Source organism: Botrytis deweyae, assembly GCF_014898535.1.
Source record: "Botrytis deweyae strain B1 chromosome Unknown BDEW_001, whole genome shotgun sequence".
Lineage (NCBI taxonomy): Eukaryota > Fungi > Ascomycota > Leotiomycetes > Helotiales > Sclerotiniaceae > Botrytis > Botrytis deweyae.
In genome coordinates, this window is record NW_024066208.1 from 1,198,036 (window position 1) to 1,220,448 (window position 22,413).

Sequence of the window (22,413 nt, forward strand, 5' to 3'; positions counted from 1 at the left end):
TAGAAGTCCTGGTGGAGCATGAAGGCTGGCACAAGTTAAAATGCCGGTGCTCTTGGGCATCGGATATTTTCGGATATTTTATTCCTTCACCAAACCGGATATTTAACAGCTTCACCGTTGGTCCAGCGGCCAAACAATGGAATACCTCCACTGGACTAGAAGATTTCTTCCAGAGGTTTACTCTACAGTATCCGTTGCCGGGCTGTCGTGTTGAAATTTTCAGCAGATTGCAGTGCTGTTCATACCCTATATTCGTTATGTTGGGGATTGTAATCAATCTCCCTGCTTTGCTGCCCGGATATTTTGTCACTTTGTAAGTTTTGTATCATCGGACAATTTCTCAATATGATATATAAAAGCCAGTTCATGTTCAGTGAGAGATATCTCAATATCTTGCTATCGGTCTTTCATTTTGTCTATTTTCATTGACACATTTTGGCCTTGGTTTCTCACGGTATTTGCGTGGTACGATGAGTTCAGGATATACAAGCGAGGTAAGTAGAATCTATCTTTCGTCTGGCGTTCTTTGCCTACAACAAGGACCTCATCCTCTCCTCCATTCGAGGAAGAGTGGCTAGAAGGAATTCAACTGACAGTTCACTTCAAGGGTGAGAAAACCGATCAACAAGATGACCCCTTGCAAAAGTTACCCATATATCGTCCCGAAGGTCGTTCACTTGGAGTCCTCTTTGAAGACATCACGGTTCATGGTGTTTCTGCTGGCGAAAGACGTGCTCAGGATCTCTTACGAATCTTTCAAGATGTTTTCGTCAACTGGCCAACAGGCTTACTACGTAAAGCAATACGCCCCGGCCGCTCCACGCATCCCACAAGAAAATTGATACAAGGAGTTTCCGGTGTTCTGCCTCCTGGGGAAACGCTCCTTGTCCTTGGGCGTCCTGGTGCTGGATGTTCGACTCTTCTTAGTGTACTCGCAAATCAGCGTGCGCAATTCGTAGATGTTGAGGGTAGCTTGCAGTATGGCGCAATTGGGTCGGACGAGATGAAAACCTTTTACGGTTCCGAGGTGGCCCTAAACAACGAGGACGACATTCATTTCCCTATATTAAAAGTTGAAAACACCATGCAGTTTGCACTACGTCTGCGCAGGCCAAAGTCCAATTCGAAGACAGATGCCGAGTTTGCTGAATACTGGACTGACGAAATCCTCGATTCTCTTGGCATCAAACATACAAAATCCACAATTGTTGGCAATTCTTTTGTTAGGGGCGTATCTGGTGGCGAACGCAAGCGTGTATCATTGGCTGAAGTTCTCAGCGCTGCTCCTGCCGTCGTTACATGGGACAATCCATTAAGAGGTCTTGACAGCTCATCTGCCCTCAGCTTTCTACGACTTTTGAAAGGCATGTCAAGGGCTACTGGAATGTCCAATATTGTCACGGCTTACCAAGCCTCTGAGAGTATTTACAGAGAATGCTTTGATCGTGTTCTGGTATTGTATGATGGATATCAAATTTATTCGGGCCCTGCTGGCGACACTGCTAAACGTTATTTTACCGATCTCGGTTTCGAATGTCCCCCTCGTCAAACGACACCAGATTTCTTGACAGCTATTACTTCGCCAGATGAACGCCGTGTCAAAATTGGGCATAGCCCCCCGCCGCCACTTGATCCCGCTGGTCTTGCTGATGCATTTCGAAAGAGCTCACATTACCAGGATCTTTCAAGAGAGATTGGAGAATTCCGTGAAAAGCATTGTGACGTGCTGAGTGCCGCAGCCTTCAAGTCCGAAGTAGCTGGATCCAAGCACAAGTTTACCCAACCAAAGGCTCTCGCGCTTAGGTCGTTCCCTACTCAGGTCATGGTCGCTATGCGACGACATTATCAACTTGTCTGGGGAGCTCGGAGGTCGCTCGCCATTATTCTCACCCTAAATGCGGTAAACGCTCTTATCACAGGCTCCGCATTCTATAAGAGATCTCTAACAGCGACTGGAGCATTCGAGCTCAGCGGTGCTGTCTTCTTCGCCCAGATATACTTCTGTCTAAACGCTTTAGGGGAAACAGTTTCCACGGTTAGTTCACGAACAATTCTCCAAAAGCAGCACGCACTAGGCATGCTACATCCAGCCGTTTCGGCAGTTGCTCTCAATATTGCCGAGTTACCGGTGTGTTTTGCGCAGACCGTTCTTTTCACTCTTCCATATTACTTTCTCGTCTTTGCAAATCCAACAGCAGCTGGATACTGGTTTTTCGAACTTTTAATTTTCGTTTTCTATGCTAGTCAATTGGCACTTTTTCGAATGCTGGGTGCATGGTCTCCGAATATACCGGTCGCTCTCTTATTGGGTGGTGCAGCTATGCCGGTCGGGTTAAGTCATTCAGGTTATGGTCCACCGTGGCCAACACTGTTAAAATGGGATTCTTGGATCCGTCGAATCAGTCCAAGTCCTTATTCACTGGAAGCGACAATGGGATTTCTTATGAAAGATGATACTCTTCATTGTAGCTCTGGCCAATTGGTCCCAAATGGAATAGGATACGATGTAGGTGGCAAATGCTTTGAAATATTTTCTGCATAATTTTTGTTTTTGTACAAGACAAAAACATTACATGAAGCTAATGACCTAATAGAATATAACAATAGCCAATCAAGGCTGTCCCATCTCAGGAAGTTCTTCGGGATCCTCGACCGTACCAGGCTCAACGTATCTACTCGCGCATTTCGGTTATCGCCCATCTAATGCGTGGCGGAATTTTGGGCTCATCTTAGTCTTCTGGACTATCTACACCGGTTTAACAGCTGTTGGTTTGACTTTGATGACGAAGAATCGGGGCGGAGGTGGTGCAAGTCGTGTATTCAAGCGAGGAGCTGTCATCCCTGACGATATTCGAGGCGAAGAAGAATTGCGCGAAAAAGAATCCGATTTAGAATCTCAAGGAAATCCATCTGCTATTCATCCTGAGGGGAATGCCCAGAGTCTTAATGACTCTAGCAGTACTTTGTCTGCAAATGCCGCTGGTTGGACTGAAAATTCGAAAAACAGTTCTAGAGTAAGTTATTCCCATGTCCTATGTTGCGAGAAATGGAGAGTCTCTGCTAACACGGAATAACAGCCTTCATTTACCTTCTCAAATGTCTCTTATCACGTCCAAGTCGATGGGGAGAACCGACAGCTACTCACAAATATAAGTGGATATGTCAGGCCTGGTCAACTCACAGCCCTCATGGGAGTTTCTGGTGCCGGGAAAACTACTCTTCTCGATACTCTTGCCCAACGCAAAGATACGGGTATCGTGACCGGCGACATGATGATTGGAGGTCAGCCTGTTGCCAATCTAGGGGCAAGATTCTCTCGGGCTTGTGGATTCTGTATGCAGCAGGATGTTCATGATTCAGGAGCTACAGTCCGCGAAGCTTTAATTTTCTCGGCGATGATGAGGAGGCCATTGTCGGTATCAAAACAAGAGAAAGAAGCGCATGTTGAAGAGGTCATGGATCTACTGGGGCTTAAATCAATCGCCGATGCCTTGATCGGCGTTCCGGGAGAGGGAGGTCTGGGAGTCGAGGAACGGAAGCGAGTCACGATTGGTGTGGAGTTAGCCGCCAATCCTTCAATGTTGCTATTCCTTGACGAACCAACCTCTGGACTCGATAGTCAAGCTGCATACTCGCTTGTCATGTTTCTGCAGCGTATTGCAGCTTCTGGAGTACCTATCATCTGTACAATCCATCAGCCTTCCGCCGTTATCTTTGAAATGTTTGACCATGTCCTTCTTCTGACAAGGGGAGGACGCACTATATATTTCGGCGAAACCGGTAGTAACTCGAGCATTGTCGTAGATTACTTTGCTCGCAATGGCACTACGATGGACAGCACTGCCAATCCAGCCGAGTTTATATTGGATACTGTGGCTAGTTCTTCGGGGGGTGATGAATGGTCCAGAACTTGGAATGATTCACCCGAACGCCACAATCTACAAATACAAATAGAACATCTAAACTCTTCGGTCAGTGATAATCTGGAGGCCTCTACTACCGACGAAACACTTCCATGGATACATCAATACATCACCCTCACATCTCGTCATTGGTTGACTGTATGGCGTAATGGAGTTTATAGTTTTAGCCGTCTTGTGAAAGCTATATTCATGGGTCTTTTTATATCATTCATCTTCTATCAAGCCCCAAATACAGAGCAAGGAACCCAAAATCGTCTCATCGTTCTCCTACTTTTGCCATGGATCATTCCCGCTTCCGCAGATGATATCCAAGCAATCTGGTATTCCAAATGGGCACTCTACACGGCACGCGAGCGCTCTGGTGTCGGTTATCATCCACTCGCTCTATGCGCTGCTCTCATCACAGTAGAAATTCCACTTGCTATAGTAATCTACACAATATACTTTCTCTGCAGCTGGTTTACCATCGGCCTATCAGAGCCTGGGTTCGGGTACCTCCTCTTTCTCGCACTCAGCATATACGGACTCGGCTTTTCCTTGGCAATCGCTGCGCTGGTTCCCAATAGCGAGGTTGCTGGGTTCGCAAATAGTCTTGTCTGGTGCGTCCAAACCACTTTTGGTGGAATGGCTCTTACGTATAGCGATATGCCTTCATTTTATTCTGCGTGGCTTTTCTGGGCAGACCCCCTACGCTACTGGCTGGGATCTGCCATTTCGAACGGAGTTCACTCTGTCCCTATTGTCTGTTCTGCAAAAGAAATGACAATTGTCCATCCACCTTTAGGACAGACATGTGGTCAATATCTCGCGACCTACCTTTCAGGAACTGGAATTGGTGGCGCAAGTATGGGATATGTCTCCAATCCTAATGCAACAGAAGACTGTAGTTATTGTCCCTATCAAGTGGGGGATGATTACGCGGTTTCGTTTTCCTACTTTTATAGCGAGAGAGTGAGGGATTGGGGGATATTCACCTTGTTTTGTTTTAGTACATTGGCGATTGCCTTTTTGGCTAGTTGGGCGAGGTTTTCGGATATGAAAGGTCCGTCGCTGAAGGGTTTGGGGTTGGGGAAGAAGACGAAATGATTGGATTATAATGGGAATGATATGGGAAATTTTAATGCAGGGAATGATAATAGATAATAGAAAGGTGGTGTCGGCGTTGGGAAAGAGAGCGAATTAGATTGGGATAGGAAGGAAATAACAATAGACGATAGAAGGATATATATAGTAATTGAATTTCTTTTTTTTTAGAATATTACGTAGTTGGTACTAAACAATTCTATATTTTACAATGTGAAATAATAACCTCTAGTCCACCATGAATCAATCCATCATTAATAATTTTGCTTCATCGAACAAGATCCCGTCTGATACTTGATCTAAAACTTGATCGCACACATACGCGGGCATTAACAAAAAACCACACATTCTGATTCCGGTATACGCTACATACTAATTCCCAGTACCTGCTTTCTTGAGAATCCCCTCTCTTTAACTTCTCATTCTCTTCTTCTTTTACTTGCATCACTACAGAAGAGAAGAGAAGAGAATATTTCTTCCTCCTTTCTAACTTCAACTCCTCTCCCTCGATATCAAGGAGTTCCAAAACCATACAACCATATGAATAGTACAGTACAGTACAGTAAAATACACAGTACTACTTACAACCCAATATGGAAAATCTACCAGCTCATTACGATATTTGAACCCTCTTGGAATGTTGTGTTGAATCTTTGAATGCACTACGCAGGTGTTCACAGATCGTCTAAGAGAATTCCGTAGTTGAAGCCTTAAGGGGCGGTCTTTGAGAGCTACAAATGTAAGACTATATACGATGCGGAGGTTTCATTTTATTGTGAAATTTTTGATACTGTGGGTTTTTAATTCATGATTCATGATTAAATGATGTGAGCTAAATGTGTAATACTCTACTTATTGTGTACAGATAAAGAATCATTCAACCTTTCCATGCATGCCCATTCTATATTCTAATTTGTATGCAACTTGAGGTTGTACCTTGTATTACCATTTTGGTTCATCGCATGACAGATTTATTGCGACATATCCACATTATACCAGACGAAACAAGTTGTTCCGAATAAACAGTCGCTTATTCTTAGTCTAATCGAAAAGACGAGGAAATCCCCGAATGGCAATAACTCCTTTTGCATTTTTCATTATTTCCAGATCTACTATCTGGTTACCAGATACTTCAAGCCCCCAATAACATGATCCACACTTATATCTCACAGCAAGCCCCACGGTACACCGTTCCCATTCGACATACCATGATTCGTAAAGACCTGACCGTTGACATCAGCCCATTGATTTGTGCCTGTATTGCTACCACCGCTTGTATTCTCAGCAACTGCAGCTTCATGCGTAGGTACCTGTTGCGGCGTTGATCCCTCGAAGCCATAAAACGGCATGAAGAGAAAGTCCGAACTTTGTGGGAAAGCTTGCGCTGGATATTGCTGAAGCGGTTCAGGTTGTGATGTACTCCCATAATTTGAAGAAGTGACAAAATTAACACCAGAAGCATTGTGAAGTGGACCCGACGTGTTGGCTAAAGGTGTTTCGGTGGCAGAATGAGAGATCGGTGTATTTGCAGTTGTGTTTCCGAGCCATGGGAACTGTCCAAGTAGTGTATCTAGGTCATTATCAATAGTATTTACAGTTTCAGTGCTCTCCTGAATAGGTTCACATAAAGGCGCCGTATTATAAGCAGCTGTTCCGTTGCCATCAGGCACATCATCCGAGTTAGGGCCTTGTGCAGAGCGAAAAGCATCTTTGGCCACACGCATTATGAGTGAACTAAGCGTTCCCCCAATCTTAGGCCCAGAGTGCTCCATGAAACTCAGACAACGGAGACCATCTTCAACAGCTTTGAAAGTATCTGCGACGTTACCAGCGCAACTCTTCTCGGGTCCACCTATAACATCATAGAGCAAGGTAAGACAAGCACCCACAATATTATACGCGACTCCAGAATCTTGTCTCATCGATGTTGCACGCGTATTATAGGCATCAAGCGCGAGGGCAATGAGATTTTTCGATGCAGACATGGCTTTTTCAACATAGCCAAATATATCCGTGAAGCCTAACTCTTGGGCTGCGGCTAGAGCTTCGGCCCTTGATGCATGTTTACACACGAAGACTAGTGCCGGACGATGAATCAGGATAATGCAATGATAGTAGTGTAATCCAAGATGTGTACGTTGAACTTCATGCCACAGATGAGGACTTGGAGGCATTGTAGAGTCAAAGAAGTGTAAGAAAGGGGGAAGGTCTCCCATCGCTTTTTCTAGGGCGAGTTCACACTCGCGGGTAACATGGGGAATATTGGCGGAATCAGTTGCGACTCCCCCGTAGAAGTATAAACCACTATTGATACGATCGGCCACACGACCTAGGGTAGCCATAGCACGGACATATGCCATGTCTGTAATTTCTTCTGGGTTATCATTCTCCGTCTCTAAGCTTGGTATATCTTCGGGAAAGGCAGTATCAATGAAGTCATCTCTTAAACAGGATGCCCGACCATGAAACAAAGACACAAGCTTCTCCGTCGAGTAAAGATTCCAAAATGTTACCCGGAGACGATGCATGTTGGGGCGGGTGCCGTTGGCGACCTGGGCCCTATTCATGCCTAGTGCAAGCGCATTCAGGGCTGCATGGCCTACGTAGAGATAGGAATCATTAGGGCGCATTAGTTCGATGGCATATATAGATTTTAGAAGAAGTAGATGAACACCCTTGAGGGAAGCGTCCTCGAAAGTCGAACCAGACAGCATCGCACGTGAGGACAAGTACGATGCCCATCTTGCCATAACCTTAGCATCTTTGTCAGGAGAAAGACTAGACATTACGGCGCCAATCGCAAGCACCATAAGTACGATATTCTTTCGAGTTAACTTGCTACTATAATAGGCGTCTCGTTCTGGTGGTGGAGGCTCCCAGAATGATTCCCAATCTTCGCGGATCTCGCGCAATTGAAGGAAGGGCCACTGTGGATGAGCGACCTTGAAATAGGTGCAAATGAAGCAATCCCCAAGATCTTTACTTAGATGAACGGGCAGAGATGTACCGCCCTCATTGTGATGTTGGTATTCAGGACGCTCGGGTGGGAAGGCAAATTGGTCCAAGCCCCAAACGCGCATCGCCCCTAATCGGTCATTGCTTGAATTCTTGGTGCGATAAATACACTGGTAAATGCTTTGAAACAAAGCCAAATTGGATGCCGGTCCATAATATTGAAATGCTCCGGTACCAGTCTGGCATACTCCAATACCACCAGAAGAACGTAGCTCTCGACGTCTCTTGACTGCAAGTGGTCCGTTGTTTTCAATCGCCAGTGGACGATGAGTTTCTGGGCGTATCACGACAGGCGATGCTGTTGAACCATCTCTCAATCCCGGATCTTGTATCTCCTCAAGAGGGTCCAAATCAAGGCGAGGTCTCTTTTTCTTCCTACCCCGTGACTTCAGTGGCGTGTATGAGCACTCTCGATTGTGTTTAACACATGAATTGCATGGTTTATCACCAGAACATTTTTCTTTTCTATTTCGGCAGTTCTGGCAAGTATTTAACGTCAGTACAACAAAGCCAGATGAATTGAATGAGGATATACTTATGCATTGGCTACTCGATCCACTGCCCCCTTTTCTCTTCCTCTTTCTATACTGGTACCACGATCAAGAGATGTATCTGGAGACGAGGTGGTCTGTATTATTCCATTAGGTGTTGACAGACTTATGGGTGCTGTAGGAACTCTAGTTTCCATCTGATTGAGTTTATGTTCAGTTTGTGATCCGCACGTCTGCGATTTCTGCAGTTTTATCTTCATCGATCATGATTCAGAACGAGCATAGCTTAGTAAGTATGCACGTGATTCGTATCAACCCACCTACCTGCCTAGTAGTATCTGGTCTGGACACCTATGTAATGGAGAAAAGATTCAAACATGGCTTTGGCTAATAAAGTAATGAAGTCTTATTGTGTCTATCAATAGCTCCACTTCATATGTCAGACGTTGCAACGAGGAAAAACACCACAAAGTTCACCGCTTATAAATACACCAGAAAGTATGAGCCTGGCCCTGGGTACCTTGGTGGGTATGTCAACCTTTGTGAGCTTGTTAAATTGATCATAGTCAAAACTGCGATCTAATTGTAAATGTTTAATAATTCATGTACCGCCCCGCATCTGTTTCTGACTCCCGGGGAATTCCTGATCATACAATAATGTGCGTATAGCACTTTTTAACCCTTAGCCCAGTCTTAACTCATGTCCTGTGAAAATCCCTTATACGCCGATTGATGCTGGAATGCGAGAATTGCTAAAGTACAAGAAGGGCATGTAAATCGAAATTAGAAAGGTATGCACCTAAGCGCTGATGATCATGCCATTCGATTTCGTTTCTTCGTCGTCGCCTTTGAGTCGGTCTTCAAATCCTGGGCGCCATTTCTTGAGATATTTGGCGGCGATGGGTTTCGCATTGTCGTCTTTTAAGGTTATTAGTATGGCCACAATGAAGGAAGGAAGGAATTAAATCTTACAAGTGTTCCAAATATCTTCAACTGCGTCAAGAGCCAAGTCTCGGACCGGTGGTCGCATCATAACCAAATAAAGGAGACTGGTTAGCGATAGATTGACCATTGTTGGGTCTTTGCAAAGCCCTTTGATTTTGTTCAACACCTCTGGACTCAACCCTGGAATCTCGCTTAAAAACCTAGTGAGCACTTTGTCCTTCGCATCAAGATAGATTGAAATTCCATCTAAAACCTTGAGTGTCCATTTCTCATAATGTAGCACCGCTGAACCATCCCCCAACTTCATTTGTACTCTGTCGTTGTACCATTCTTCGCACAGCCAAGCGACGGCGATGTCGATTCGTTTTCTAAAATCCTCTAGGATATAAACAAGCAGTGATTGCCGAATAGTGTTACTCAAGGATATCCGCTCGGTATGTGGCGACTCCAACTTGACAGCGTCTGAAGACTCTTCTAGACCGGCCCCAGCACGTGTTGCAAGGCGTGTAATGATAGTAATCCATGCATCACGATCATAGGCACTAGCTGCTAGTCTGTTTATGCCAGCCTTTGCCTTTCTTGCGGTGGGCTCTTCTAAGGTCTGCATCACACCGAAGACTCGAGACACAGTACCTTGGCCAACCAGGGTCACTTCCTCGGCACTTAGAGACGGAGGGGGTGGCAACGTGAACGGTCCAAGTGCTACATTTGCAACCTTTTCGATATCCACCTTAAGCTCTTCAGGTGGTGAACTGTCTAATTTGTTTAAAATTTGTTCTGTATCTTCGGCATTGTAGAAATCAGGTTCGTAGTCATCGTCGTCTTCTTCTACGCCCAGTGGAGCCGTTTCAGGGTTGATTTCTTCGGGCTTAGGCTCTGAGAGAGCTTGAAGTCTTGCTTTCACACCCTAATTGCCAGATGAGTAATCGTGCGAACATATCATTGAATTTGGGAAAACTTACGCTTATAGCCTGTTCAATGGTGTCCGTATCTATCCTCTGGAGAATTGTTATACCAATCTTGACGACCAGATCTTCCGATAAAAGTGCAACATCGAAACCCTTTAGGGCTTCATCGGTGGTGATAGTAAAAAGCTCGGCGATTGTGTGATTCCCAGGTGTCAGTGGTGGTATATGTAGTCGAGCAGATTTGACTTGCGCGCCTAGCTTCTGACGTTTGGCGGGATCTAGGGCGTCCACAGGTTCTGGAGGTCCACGCTTTCTATTTCCCTCGTCGAAGATTTCCGTTTTAGAGCGCATCATTCGTTCGACATATTGCTGGATTCGCCCATTGAGTGGATTGTGAGGGTCCCTACAACCATCAGCTTAGAACAAGCATACTTCACAGGGATAAAAAGACATACCGCTTGCTGATATGAATAAGTAATGATCTAGTAGTCTTTTCCATAGATTTAACCATAACGCGCAATTTGGGAGTCATTGGAGAATTGGCTAGTTTCAGGGGATTGAAGTTTAGAAGAACATTTAGAATTTTATTTGCAACATGAGGACGGGCTCGGATTAAGATGGAGAGGGAATTCAAAGTTGCATCAACAAGTACAGCATCGCTAGACATGTCAGTTCCTAGATGGGGGGAGAATGCGGAATACAATGAGCTCAACATACCTAGAGTTCTCTTGGAAGACGCTGAGGAGTCTATCGAGAAGACCTGACGCTTCAGCTTCAAGGTTTCGGGGAGGGAGAATGGTGTGGTTCGGAGGAACCATAGATAATGATACCTGAAGAGGATCGCCGCGCTATATAGAAGACACCATTAGCATCTTGCCTTTTGGGAAGTGCTATGTACCTCTCATACTTTAGAATCTGCGTCGGGTCCTGTTGTTTGCACCAACACAACCCTCTGCGCAAACTTAATGCAGCATATTCTGATTCCTGGCTTCGCAGTATCCCACATTCGAAGTATGCGAGTTTTGATTGCGACCATGCGCTCCCAAGTCGGTATGTCGTAGGCATTGTTGATACTATTTAGACACACTAGTTAGAACCGGCTCTAAGTTTGGCGCCCATTGCTTGACGCCATCCAAAGATGTGAATATAGGAAGATAGGAGGAATGTTAAGTTCTAAACCATAGCTGTAAATGGACAAAAATTCAACATACATCCATCGAACGACAAGTGGGTATATGCTAGCTGCTGTTTGCACTATACTCTTAACTACTGCACTATCTTCGTGCGGGTTCTCGATCATGTCCTTCAAAGTATCAAGTACGACCAAACTCAATGTTTCTTTCTGCGACGAAGGTATTGTTGGACTTGAAAACGTCTCTGCAAGGAAATCTGCGCCCCATCGTCGTAATTCTACCCTCGCAGATGGTCCAATAATTGGTAGTATTCCTTGAATGATCTGAGTGTAATAGTTGGCATCCGAGAGCACAAGTTTTCGAGCATCATTCAATTGATTGATTTGTTGTTCAACAGTCAAGGTAGCCATGACGATGATGGTAACCTTTAAAGGCTGTGGGGAAAGAAGTCGAATATGATCTACGATGGATTGTATTGTGCAAGCTGCATGTGAGAAAAGACTACACCAATATCAACTATATTGATTTGCTGAGTTTGTAGTCAAATTGACTCCAAACCATTCTGCGAAGCTGTTGTTGAAAGAATTAAGGTTGACAAACAAATTGTGTTTCTTTGATGTGATATTGGCTGAAGGTAAACGCGACCCTTTTTTAAGTTGCGCGATATTGGGAAGCACCAATTCTCAATGGAACTGTACCTAGGTAGTACCCACTAGGCATATTTCAAGGTAGCCTTATCGATAAGGCTGGATCTCATAAATTCCATTACTTGGGAATTTCTTTTTGGAAAGTGGCGCCATTGAACCATATCAATATACCAATTGACAAAAGATTACAAGTCAAGATGCCGTTGTGAGTTCATATTTTGATTCTAGACAGCTGAATGCTTTATACTAATACAGAAACATCATAGAGTTCCTAAGTCTTCCTATTACGATAAGAATTACAAACAATCTGCTGCCCTCATTCGAGCGCGGAGACCATATCTTGTTAAGAATGCTTTGACAGGGGTTGGCATTGCTGCATTTGCTCTTGGAGTGTGTAAGTATCTGCGAGAGTATTTCAAGCCAGCTCAGAGTAATAACTTTCTACAGTTGCTTTCACTATTAGAGCAGTTTCGCAAGACGACTTCGAAGATGTCAAAGTACCAGCCGCACCAACTACACGGGATTCTTGACTGGATTGTGACGATATGACTGAGATCAGCAACGGTTCTTGTGGGCTAAATTCCATATACGTGGAGGAGGCGACTTCATAATACCAACATCGAGCAGACTAGGGGCTACAAAATCACAAGTAGATGCAATGATTATCATAGATTCAATGGGAGGCGTTTTGATAAAGGAAAACTCTTGGGAATCTCAAGGGCTTTAAGTTTGTAGCTTTCTATATTTGAAGCCTCACGTTATAAATACAGATGGAGCTAGTATTATTGCAATACCGCCTAAAGGCTGAAGGGAATCATATACCATATGAATGGTAACCATCATACCACAGAACGCCGGACCGAATGAATGCTTTTCTGCCATAACACCCAACATGCACCTTGAACCATATATTTGCGCCCTCGTAGTCATTAAAACTTTACTTGTAAACTCGAAGCGTGAGTTTGGATTTGTGGAGATGCACGAGTCACTCACGGCGGAGATATGCGGGTCATCTCTTGTACCACGTCCTGTAGTCCGGCGCGTGATGTCTGGTGGATTTGATTACTGGCGACGGGAGGAACCTGATGGTTATGCTGCTCGTTGGAGATGGATAACAGTGGATGAGGAGGTCTAGTTTGCTTTGGTGACAAAGATGGCTGTCGACTGCCCAATGGTGATGGTACAATGGTGTGTGAGTGCGAAGTATTAGAAAAAGGATTATGTGGAGAAACTCGTCCACCAGACGTCATGTATCCGTTAGTATGCTGTAGTACTGATGTTGACACATTAGAGAAAGTTCCTGAGATAGGGCCGCCTTGTTGATGAGAATGGCGACGGGACTGTACTTGAATTTGCGACAAAGGACTTGTGGTTCTTGGTGTATGCTGGGCTGAAGTCTGACGCTGTATTAAATGGGAGTTGGAAGGATGCTGCGGGTTCGCCCAGGGTGTTGTTTCAATGAAATGTTCTTCCGCCGGCTTATATCGCGATGTTGTCCTTGCTGTTCGCAATGCCGCAAACTCCTGCAGAGAAAAATTTGCAGGTTGATGCACACTTCTAGTCCCCTGTGAAAAAGCCCCGTCAGCTTGCCTGTCCCTTTTTGGACAAAGGTTTCCTTCTTGGACTAAATCCAACCATGACTCCCAAATAATGCACTTACTCCCATTGCATTAATTACACCCATCTTCTCAAAGTCCTCTTCGAGCTCTGCAGGCGTTGCTCGCGACATCGAAGGAGCGGCTGGAAATCCGACATGTTTTGCGATGCCCGAGAGAATAGAAACCTCGTTGGAATATGCTACCTGGTTCTGAACCTGTTGCGATCTTCGAGTGGGATAGTTCAAAGTGTACTCGGGTACGCCGGTGGAGTAATTTCTTCTATCATGTTGTATTTCGTACCATTGTTTACCTAGTTGCTCCATCTTGGTTTCTCGAATTTCTCTTGCTTCTTGTCGATATTGAATAAGAATCTGGCTCCTCCTCGCAACAGCATAAGTTTTGAGAGCCTGTAGCTCATATTCACGTAATTTCTCTGCGACACGGATTCTCTCATCTCTCCGTGCCTCGACAGGCTTCATCTGTTCAAGAAGATCGGGGTGTGTGGGATGGTCTTGTCGGAGCATAGCCTCCTCTCGACTTATTTGCTCGAGGCGCGCATCGTATAATCTATAAATATATCAGCGAATGAAACAGTGATCAAGAATGTAATCTGACCTGTCCCTAAAGACTGCGAAGTCCTTCTCAATGCCTCCAAGTTGATCAAACGCGCTCATCTTTTTCTCCACTGATCGAATCTGCATTAGAATAATTGTGCATGTTTAGTTTCAACTTGCTGCGACACAAACTCACATTCTTCTTCTGTCTTTAGTACGAGATCTGCTTCATCATCTTCCTCATTGTCTACTTGGTCCTCCTCGCCATTCCGTGTATCATCTTCGCCGTTGGTTATGATGCCATTGTGCAAGCTGTCTGACTCGTCCTCAATATTGATACCATTCTCCACAGCCTTTTTCTTCTTCCTTCCTCGTCTTTTAGGTGACGCCGGTATGCCAGGGGTTTCGGTAGCTTCATCATCAGGAAGCATGGTCTCTGTTACATCCGCAAGAGCCTGCTCCTGTGGTCCATCACCCTCTTCGCCTGATATATTACCACTTATTGTATTTGATGCATCTTCTTCTACGGGTAATTCGTCGTCGATTGCAAAGTTGTCGCCTTGATTAATTATAGAGCCTGTCCGCTTGGGTAAAGGTTCATCAAAATCATCTTCGAGTCCGCCGCTGCCCATTATTGATCGTTTGCGTTTTCTTGAATCAATTTCGGAAGTAGATAACGCTCTCTTTCCTTCGCCCGCAGAATCTTCTAATGACGTACGAGCTGTCGCTGGCTTGCGATCTAGCTCGCCATCATGATGGTGAGAGCTTTTAGGGCTATCATTAGAAACGGCAATGTCCTCGTCAGATAACTGATCTGCGTCATCTTCGTCATCTTCCCTCTCATCTGCCATGATCTGGTTGTGTAGTTTGCTTGGGCTGCGCTCGTTCGAATCGGCGCCAGTACGGGAATTAAGAACCACATTCTTTTGCACTCTTAGTTTGTGCGGAGATTCTTCCAGTCGCTCTGTCTCTGCTTCAGAATCGTCATCTTCAGAAGGGTTACTAAGGTCGTCCGATGCTTCGGCATCGTCGTCATGATCTTGCTCGGCATCTTTGTCTTCAATATCACTCAAACTGCTAGAGCGATCTTCTTCCACGTCGAGATCACTAAGCTCGTCGTCAACCGAAGCTTCGTCGGGTATGATTGGATCAACCGCTGGCTCAACGTCAATTTCGCCACTCATCTTAAGAGTAAATGAATTGTTGTAAAATTATTGTGGTACTAGTATTGCTATTGTCGCAAGACGAAGCATTTGGAATCAAGGTATAATTATCGGTAGATCCTCGGAATATGAAAGGCGGTCAATAGCTGGTGGCAGTAACAACCCCGTTGATCCCTGCAAGCTGCAACATTTTTATTTTTTTAATGAAGCCCCGAAATCTTAATATCTCGGGACGACGAAAGGTAGCATATTACCTGCATCACTTATTTCCAACGAAAATATAACCGAATCGCAATGGGTAAACGTAGTCGGAACGAGAGTACCAGCGGAGGGGAGAAAGCCAATGGTAAAGAAAGTGCTGGTAGATCAATTTTTACTGAAAACAAGGCTGTCGACCCTACTCTAGCCTTGCTATTTGCATCAAGTGTAAGTCTTGAAGTTCTGGTATCGCGCAATCTTGCTGATAAATACTAGGCTGGCCCAGTACAAGCTCCTCCTAAATATAGGTATCAAGAAGCACCTTTGCCTCGTAGAAATATCGAATCGCAGGAGGGAGAATCATCCGAGGTTTCTGACGATGATGAAGACGCCGAAGATGTCGAAATGGGCGAGGGTGACGATGACTTGAGTAGCATTGAAGGTGATCTCGAGGATGCTGAGATTTCGGGTCTATCTGCCGAGGAGGATGATACCAACGACATACATGACGAGGTACCCGAATTGGATAAATTCATCGAAGCTAAAAATGAGAAACCCGAACGAAAACGTAAAAGGAAGACCGATGAACCAGATCTTGAAGGAAAGTACCTTGAGAAGCTGGCCAGGGAAGAAGAAAAGGAAGAGGAAGAACGCCAAGCCGAAAGACGATTGAAGCGCCAGAAGTTAGCTGCAGAGCAAAAGCCGGTTTCAGATGAAAATATGGAAGAAGGTGGTTCTGGTGAGGACGAGGAGGATGCTGATTCTGATAGCGAAGCCGAAGCTGAAGCTGAGGATGATACAGAAGAATCTGGTTCCGAGGAGATAAGCCACAAGAGAAAGACGCCATCCGATGTTCCTTTACATGAATCTCTCGTACCAGATAAGGATGCTGCCGAGCTCGAAAAGGCATCGCGTACTATTTTCCTCGGAAATGTAGCAAGTTCAACTATATCATCTAAAGCCGACAAAAAGATCCTTATGTCTCATCTGTCCTCTTTCATTGATGATCTCCCTCCTCCCCCAGCTGGCAAACCATCTCACAAATTGGAATCTCTCCGCTTCCGTTCCACTGCCTACGCTACTGCTGCATTACCAAAGAAAGCTGCTTTTGCTAAAAAGGATATTATGACTGCTACAACAAAAAGCACAAATGCCTACGCAGTCTACTCTACAGCATTTGCAGCCAGGGAGGCCGTTAAGAAACTCAATGGGACTATAGTACTAGATCGTCATCTTCGCGTAGATGGCGTAGCGCATCCTGCGAAGACCGACCACCGTCGATGTGTCTTCGTTGGAAACTTAGGGTTTGTAGACGATGAGTCTCTTCTTGAACAGGATGGGGAAAATAGCCGCAAACGGTCGAAAATACCCTCTGATATCGAAGAAGGCTTGTGGAGGCAATTTGGAAAGGCTGGTGAAGTAGAGAGTGTACGGGTTATTCGCGACGAGAAAACTCGCGTCGGAAAGGGTTTTGCTTATGTACAATTTACCGTAAGTTTCTTTCATCACTCAAAAAACATTCGAGCTCTTATTAATGCAGAAATATAGGACGCAAATGCAGTTGAAGCTGCCCTACTTTTCAATGAGAAGAAGTACCCGCCGATGCTTCCTCGTATTCTTCGTGTTGTACGCGCCAAAGCTCAACACAAACAAGTCTCGTCCCGACCCACAGCTCGTCAACCTAAATCATCAAAAACCTCTCAAGTATACAATCCAAAGGTTGATCCAAATCAAGCTTCTTTGCAGGGTAGAGCTACCAAACTGTTAGGGAAAGCTGGTGGCGCAAAATTCAAGAAGACCGGGGCCAACGATACGACTTTGGGCTCCAGGGGAGACAAGCAAGTCAGTGGAAACGGAGAAGCCAAGAGTGGAATGGCCGGTATCAAAGCACCTGAAAGTTTCGTTTTTGAGGGTTATAGAGCTAGTGCAAGCAAGGGCAAGCCGAAGGATCTAAAGTTGGGAGGTAAGGGTGGTGGAAAGAAGAAGGGTAAACCCAGAACAAGATCGTCAAACAGAGGTGCCGAGTGGAAGAAGCGAGGCTCGAAGTAAGCTCGGGTTGTTTAGATTGTAATCAGAATAATGATGTAGTAGAGTAGTAGTATTGGTAAATCAAATACTCATGAGAAAGGAAACTCTTTGGGTTAGTCTTGACTTTCATATTTTGAACGTACATCTATGGATACGTGAAACCGACTTAAACAAAATTGAAAGATGCTGCATCCAAAATATTGCCCAGTCGGATTGCTACTTGCACAGTTTTGCAATGAATTGCTCTTCAATCTCAGGCTTGTCTTGCTCCAAAAGTGCGGGGCATCGTCTGTGATGATACAACACACGTGATATCAATCAATTTTCATGGCCATTTTTTCTATGAACAACCCAAGATTTTCTATCCCACATCCACATTCTTCTGAACCCCGATATCAAGATGTCTGGCTTTAGCTTCTCATTTGCAGGCGATGATATAGAGATAGATCCAACTCAAGATGCTCTTCCATCTGTCTCCAAGCAAGCTGCAGAAACCGGCACCCTTGCACCACGGAAATCCAGCGGGGCATTCCCGGTAGCAGGACAACCACTTTTACCACCGACTTATCACACTTTAGAGGAATTTCTAAAGACATTGCCATCTCAGATTGCTTATTCCACGCTGGCTGTTAAGTTGGATGATGGTAAGGAGATTGGTATTCCAAGAAGAGAGTTATGGGATGTCAGAGCGCAGTTGATGGCTGAGGATGAGGGAAATGGAGAAGGGCTTTTGGGATTAGGGAATGATGATGTAAAGACTGGGGTTTATGAGGGAGGGTTCAAAAGTTGGGAGAGCTCTGTGGATTTGGTTAAGGTTCTCAGTGGGAGAAGTATTGTTGGGGAGGGGAGGGGGAGAGTTTTAGAGGTATGTCTTATTTTCATTGAGACTTTAATGACGGTGGAGCTATCACGAAGAATTATGCTGATAAACCTAATAGCTTGGTTGTGGAACTGCTCTTCCATCTCTAGCAGTTTTCCAATGGTTCCTAGAAAACACAACCTCTTCCACATCTGGGTTGGAGCTTGGACTTGCAGACTACAATCCTACAGTCCTACAGCTCGTCACTTTACCCAATATTCTCCTTTCCTGGGCACAAATCACAAAATCTGAGTCTTGGGAGGCAGAAGGCGAACTCGATATCGACGAGGCACTTATCTCTGAATTCATCTCTGGGCTGACTTCTCGCAACATCAATATATCACTCTTCTCTGGTGCTTGGTCTCCAGACTTTGTCTCTCTAGTCACTGATAAGTTGCATCTATCATGCGAAAGCACAATCATTATTGGGGCTGAAACCATTTATTCTCCAGCTGCTCTGAAAGCGTTTGCTGAAACTTTGATGGCATTACTTGACTTAAGCACAGGGTCAAATAAGACGGCGTTGATAGGGGCCAAGAAGGTATATTTCGGAGTTGGCGGTTCGATAGAAGATTTTATTGAGGATGTCACAGCGCGTGGAGCTCTTGTAAACCAGGTTAGGGAAGAGTCGGATGGTGTTAGAAGAGCTGTTATAGAAGTTGGAAAAGCAGGCTGAAATTTAAATTTGTAATCATAAGTCATATTCATAAAATTCCCTAGCATTGGTGATAACTTTCGACTGTGTTAGCAGGATTGAGGAGTGATCTTTTTATTAGAATCCTTGAATGTTTCTGCTGCTCCCCTAGATCACATTCTGCCATGATAATCACTTGTATCACCACATGTTTAGATACGTATCAGGATGTTCAATGACTCAATTTGTTTTGGTCATTTTCTAGTTCTATTTATCACCCCGAATGTGGCGTATTTCGCACTTCTATATCTTATCATTTCGAGGCCGATCCTTACACATCCAGTACTGTAAGACCTCATCAGACCACACATACAGTCATGTCTTGAAGGCATTCATAGTCAGGTGAACTTTGGCCATATACTCGACTGGTAGCAGAGCTATCGAGTCCTCGACACCTTCAATGCCCTTTACTAACCTTACAGTTCCATTTCAACACTTCTATCCACTTAGTATTTTAATCTGAAGCTCAATGCTAACGCGTACCTACTCTAACTTCATTTTGACACAGAGTCATAACTTCGATACGTCAACCTTGTGTTCATTGGATGACGCTATTTATTGATATCCTACAGAGACAAAGGATAATTCTGAACGATCTTACCAGTTCATCCAATTCCACGGGGGACATTCAATTATCTGTTATCCGGATACACCAATTTTGTTAAAAATCTAAAAGAGCATCGAATTCCAAATTACATGTTGTATCCCCAGCCAGCCCATACACTATCCTCAGCACACTCTGTACCCTCAGCGGTACAATAGAATGGATCCAGCTCATCCAAATGATAACAAGCCTATAATGAATAATGAATCAATCAACAAGATGCTCTTCCATGTCAGCCACCATAAATTCCCATGCGCCACTTCCAAAGCAAGGGAAATCTCAAGGCCAAACAAGCGATGACAAAACATATAAAGTGGAACCCTACTCATAAACATCAACATCAACATCAACGGCAAAAAGTATTCAGCCAAGTAAATCAGCCTTGAAGTAAACAACGAACCCGCTGGCGAGATATCAAAACATCAAAACATGTAACCCAGCACTGATCAAGCGCGGAGATGTCCCCCATATTGTATTTATGATACAATACAACTAATTAACACACGAGACTCTGCATGGGTCCGGATGTAGCTCGAGAGTCCGAAACTGAACCACTAAATCACGATCCTCAAACCACTCGTGTCGGTCAGTTAATGTGCTTGTCCTGCAGCTATTCGATACTATATAGACTCGAATGAGAATTCTCACCGGTATTATAGCTGAGCAATGCAAATGTATCTAGTATAGGAATCCGACAGTAGCAAACGGATGTATAAAAGAGACATTTTTATTTCCTGGTCCAAATGAATATTTGTTTTCATTGTGATTTACCTTCAACCTTGAATACCTAGCAGTTTCTACTTCGACTCATTAGAGCACCATCCTTGTGTTGTGCAGACCGCTGCAACAGAGAAGAGGTAAAAAAAAAGGGGGAAATATCCTTCGTAAGTGCAAATACAATGAGTGAATTTAAAACGAGGAGCTGATGGATACTCGAAGTGATCATAATTCCGCTGATTTCAAAGAGCTAGTTCACCCTGCGGTTCAAGAGCACGTGCGCGAGTAGTTTTTTCGCAATAAAAATAATATACATCCGGTGTTGTATGCGACAAATCGGTAGAACCGCTTTGAACCACTCTCAAGTAACTTTCAACAGCATATGGGCCGCTTCAATCACGAGATGACAGATCCCTTTTCAAAAAAAAGATTCCTAGGTAGCCCATGTCGCATATCTCATTCAGATATACGATCGCGATACTGTCGCATTGCAGGTGGGCATTTATTTAAAGCTCAACGAATAAATGCCCGAGTAATTTGCTTTTCCTCATAATTTCAAATTTTACCAGCGCGCTTTCGTCGTTTTCAAACGGTTTATCACACATGTCTCGCTATCGTTTAAAAGAATCTTCCATCCTCATCATTAATACATGGATTAAATGCTTGATTCGATGTAACGCATGATTGTCAATATTTCTCTTCTACATTCTCCGCATTTTTGATTCGACCTGTCTTCAAATTGTGCGCATCCTTTCCTGCGAGAGGAGGATCTTCCACATTGTTGGGGTCGTGAGAGAAGGGCACTATCGGACGTAGACTGCATAATTCCATACCTTGTTGCGTGAGAACAACATCCACCGATAAGGAATCAAGCTCTGCCAGTGCAGTATAGATGAAGATCTAAAAGCAACTCTCATCAGCCACATTCATCACAATGACGCTACTCTGCAGATATCTGACCGTATTTGGCTGATCTCATGAATGCTTCAGCTGTAGACGAAAGGAGCGCATAGCCCTATCAGGCGAAGTCGCCGATCACTTGGTATATCAGAATATAATACTATGCGGTTTCAGTGCGAAAATCCGTCACTTGACATGAGTATTATGCGTCTATATCGACGATTTGATTCGTCAAATAACAACTGACGTCTCTCGCTCAACTGCCAAGCATGTGGACGAAACCCAAATATGAGCCTACGGAGAATAAGCTGCCAATACGTCAAGCTAATGTAGCGTACTGCAACAATGCATATGTACAACCTACAATTAACGCAATATAAATGCATGCAGTACTCTATTGCGTTGCGCGTCACTAGCAAGTACCAATGACGTTAGACGGTTATATAAAACCATATACAATGTGCTATCTCGGCTTGAACGGCACATTATAAGAACGTCGGGCTCATCAAGTGCTGAGGATTTGAAATTACTGCTCAATCCGCTGGGGGCTCATTTCATCCTTCATTTCGCTCACGCCGATCGAAGGGACACACCCCCGAATTGAGCCAACTACTTGCGATAGGCGTGCACACCCTCGACAGCCAGCCTTATGCATGGCTTGATGTCAGCCATTCATCGCCAAGAATGCCAAAACGTGCCATGCCCGCGATGTGCTCACGCCACTGAAGTTATGGCGCAAATGATGGCTGGAAGGAAGGAGCCGCCCTGTCGGGACATGCGGGTGTATAATGCGACGGCAGGCATCCACCTTCGTCATATTGTGAGACAGTTTGATAGACGAGCAAAGTATATGCTTGAGATGGACGTCTCCCATTTCGAGGCCTGCGCACGTGGGAGATAGTGGTTCGGAAGACTTATCGCAGCGAGATTTTGCCGACTAGGAGAAATTCCTA

At 44.6% G+C, this 22,413-nt stretch overlaps 6 protein-coding genes across 6 annotated transcripts; 3 read left to right on the top strand and 3 right to left on the bottom strand.

Moving 5' to 3' along the window:
• Nucleotides 1–470: 470 nt before the first annotated feature.
• On the top strand, nucleotides 471–5,009 carry EAE98_000354 (uncharacterized protein; the record flags this gene model as incomplete). The annotated part of the gene is made up of 4 exons (XM_038947972.1): nucleotides 471–494; nucleotides 608–2,506; nucleotides 2,595–3,014; nucleotides 3,078–5,009. 4 exons carry the CDS (start codon nucleotides 471–473, stop codon nucleotides 5,007–5,009), a joined length of 4,275 nt encoding a protein of 1,424 aa, XP_038815649.1.
• Nucleotides 5,010–6,172: 1,163 nt separating this feature from the next.
• Nucleotides 6,173–8,779, bottom strand: EAE98_000355 (uncharacterized protein; the record flags this gene model as incomplete). Its single annotated transcript, XM_038947973.1, has 3 exons — nucleotides 6,173–8,500; nucleotides 8,572–8,709; nucleotides 8,744–8,779. 3 exons carry the CDS (start codon nucleotides 8,777–8,779, stop codon nucleotides 6,173–6,175), a joined length of 2,502 nt encoding a protein of 833 aa, XP_038815650.1.
• A 127-nt stretch (nucleotides 8,780–8,906) lies between these two features.
• EAE98_000356 (uncharacterized protein) lies at nucleotides 8,907–12,133 on the bottom strand. Its single transcript, XM_038947974.1, has 7 exons — nucleotides 11,577–12,133; nucleotides 11,273–11,438; nucleotides 11,083–11,213; nucleotides 10,821–11,024; nucleotides 10,420–10,768; nucleotides 9,485–10,364; nucleotides 8,907–9,430 (listed from the first exon to the last, which is right to left on the bottom strand). The coding sequence occupies exons 1-7, from the start codon at nucleotides 11,906–11,908 to the stop codon at nucleotides 9,312–9,314; spliced, it is 2,181 nt and encodes a 726-aa protein (XP_038815651.1). The 5' UTR covers nucleotides 11,909–12,133; the 3' UTR covers nucleotides 8,907–9,311.
• Nucleotides 12,134–12,342: 209 nt separating this feature from the next.
• EAE98_000357 (uncharacterized protein) lies at nucleotides 12,343–12,675 on the top strand (the record flags this gene model as incomplete). The annotated part of the gene is made up of 3 exons (XM_038947975.1): nucleotides 12,343–12,350; nucleotides 12,412–12,539; nucleotides 12,593–12,675. 3 exons carry the CDS (start codon nucleotides 12,343–12,345, stop codon nucleotides 12,673–12,675), a joined length of 219 nt encoding a protein of 72 aa, XP_038815652.1.
• Nucleotides 12,676–13,134: 459 nt separating this feature from the next.
• EAE98_000358 (uncharacterized protein) lies at nucleotides 13,135–15,481 on the bottom strand (the record flags this gene model as incomplete). Its single annotated transcript, XM_038947976.1, has 4 exons — nucleotides 13,135–13,710; nucleotides 13,806–14,310; nucleotides 14,359–14,428; nucleotides 14,494–15,481. 4 exons carry the CDS (start codon nucleotides 15,479–15,481, stop codon nucleotides 13,135–13,137), a joined length of 2,139 nt encoding a protein of 712 aa, XP_038815653.1.
• A 273-nt stretch (nucleotides 15,482–15,754) lies between these two features.
• EAE98_000359 (uncharacterized protein) lies at nucleotides 15,755–19,242 on the top strand (the record flags this gene model as incomplete). Its single annotated transcript, XM_038947977.1, has 5 exons — nucleotides 15,755–15,886; nucleotides 15,935–17,149; nucleotides 17,207–17,703; nucleotides 18,101–18,551; nucleotides 18,625–19,242. The coding sequence occupies 5 exons, from the start codon at nucleotides 15,755–15,757 to the stop codon at nucleotides 19,219–19,221; spliced, it is 2,892 nt and encodes a 963-aa protein (XP_038815654.1). The 3' UTR covers nucleotides 19,222–19,242.
• Between the last annotated feature and the right edge of the window lie 3,171 nt (nucleotides 19,243–22,413).

What these genes read in the sequence shown, in the direction of transcription:
- EAE98_000356 (XM_038947974.1), bottom strand. Translation starts at nt 11,908, where the DNA reads ATGGCTACCTTGACTGTTGAACAACAAATCAATCAATTGAATGATGCT. An exon ending in CCACTTGTCGTTCGATGGAT is followed by an intron (nt 11,439 to 11,576) that starts GTATGTTGAATT and finishes GTGTCTAAATAG; the next exon opens with TATCAACAATGCCTACGACA. An exon ending in CTTATTCATATCAGCAAGCG is followed by an intron (nt 10,769 to 10,820) that starts GTATGTCTTTTT and finishes TGATGGTTGTAG; the next exon opens with GGACCCTCACAATCCACTCA.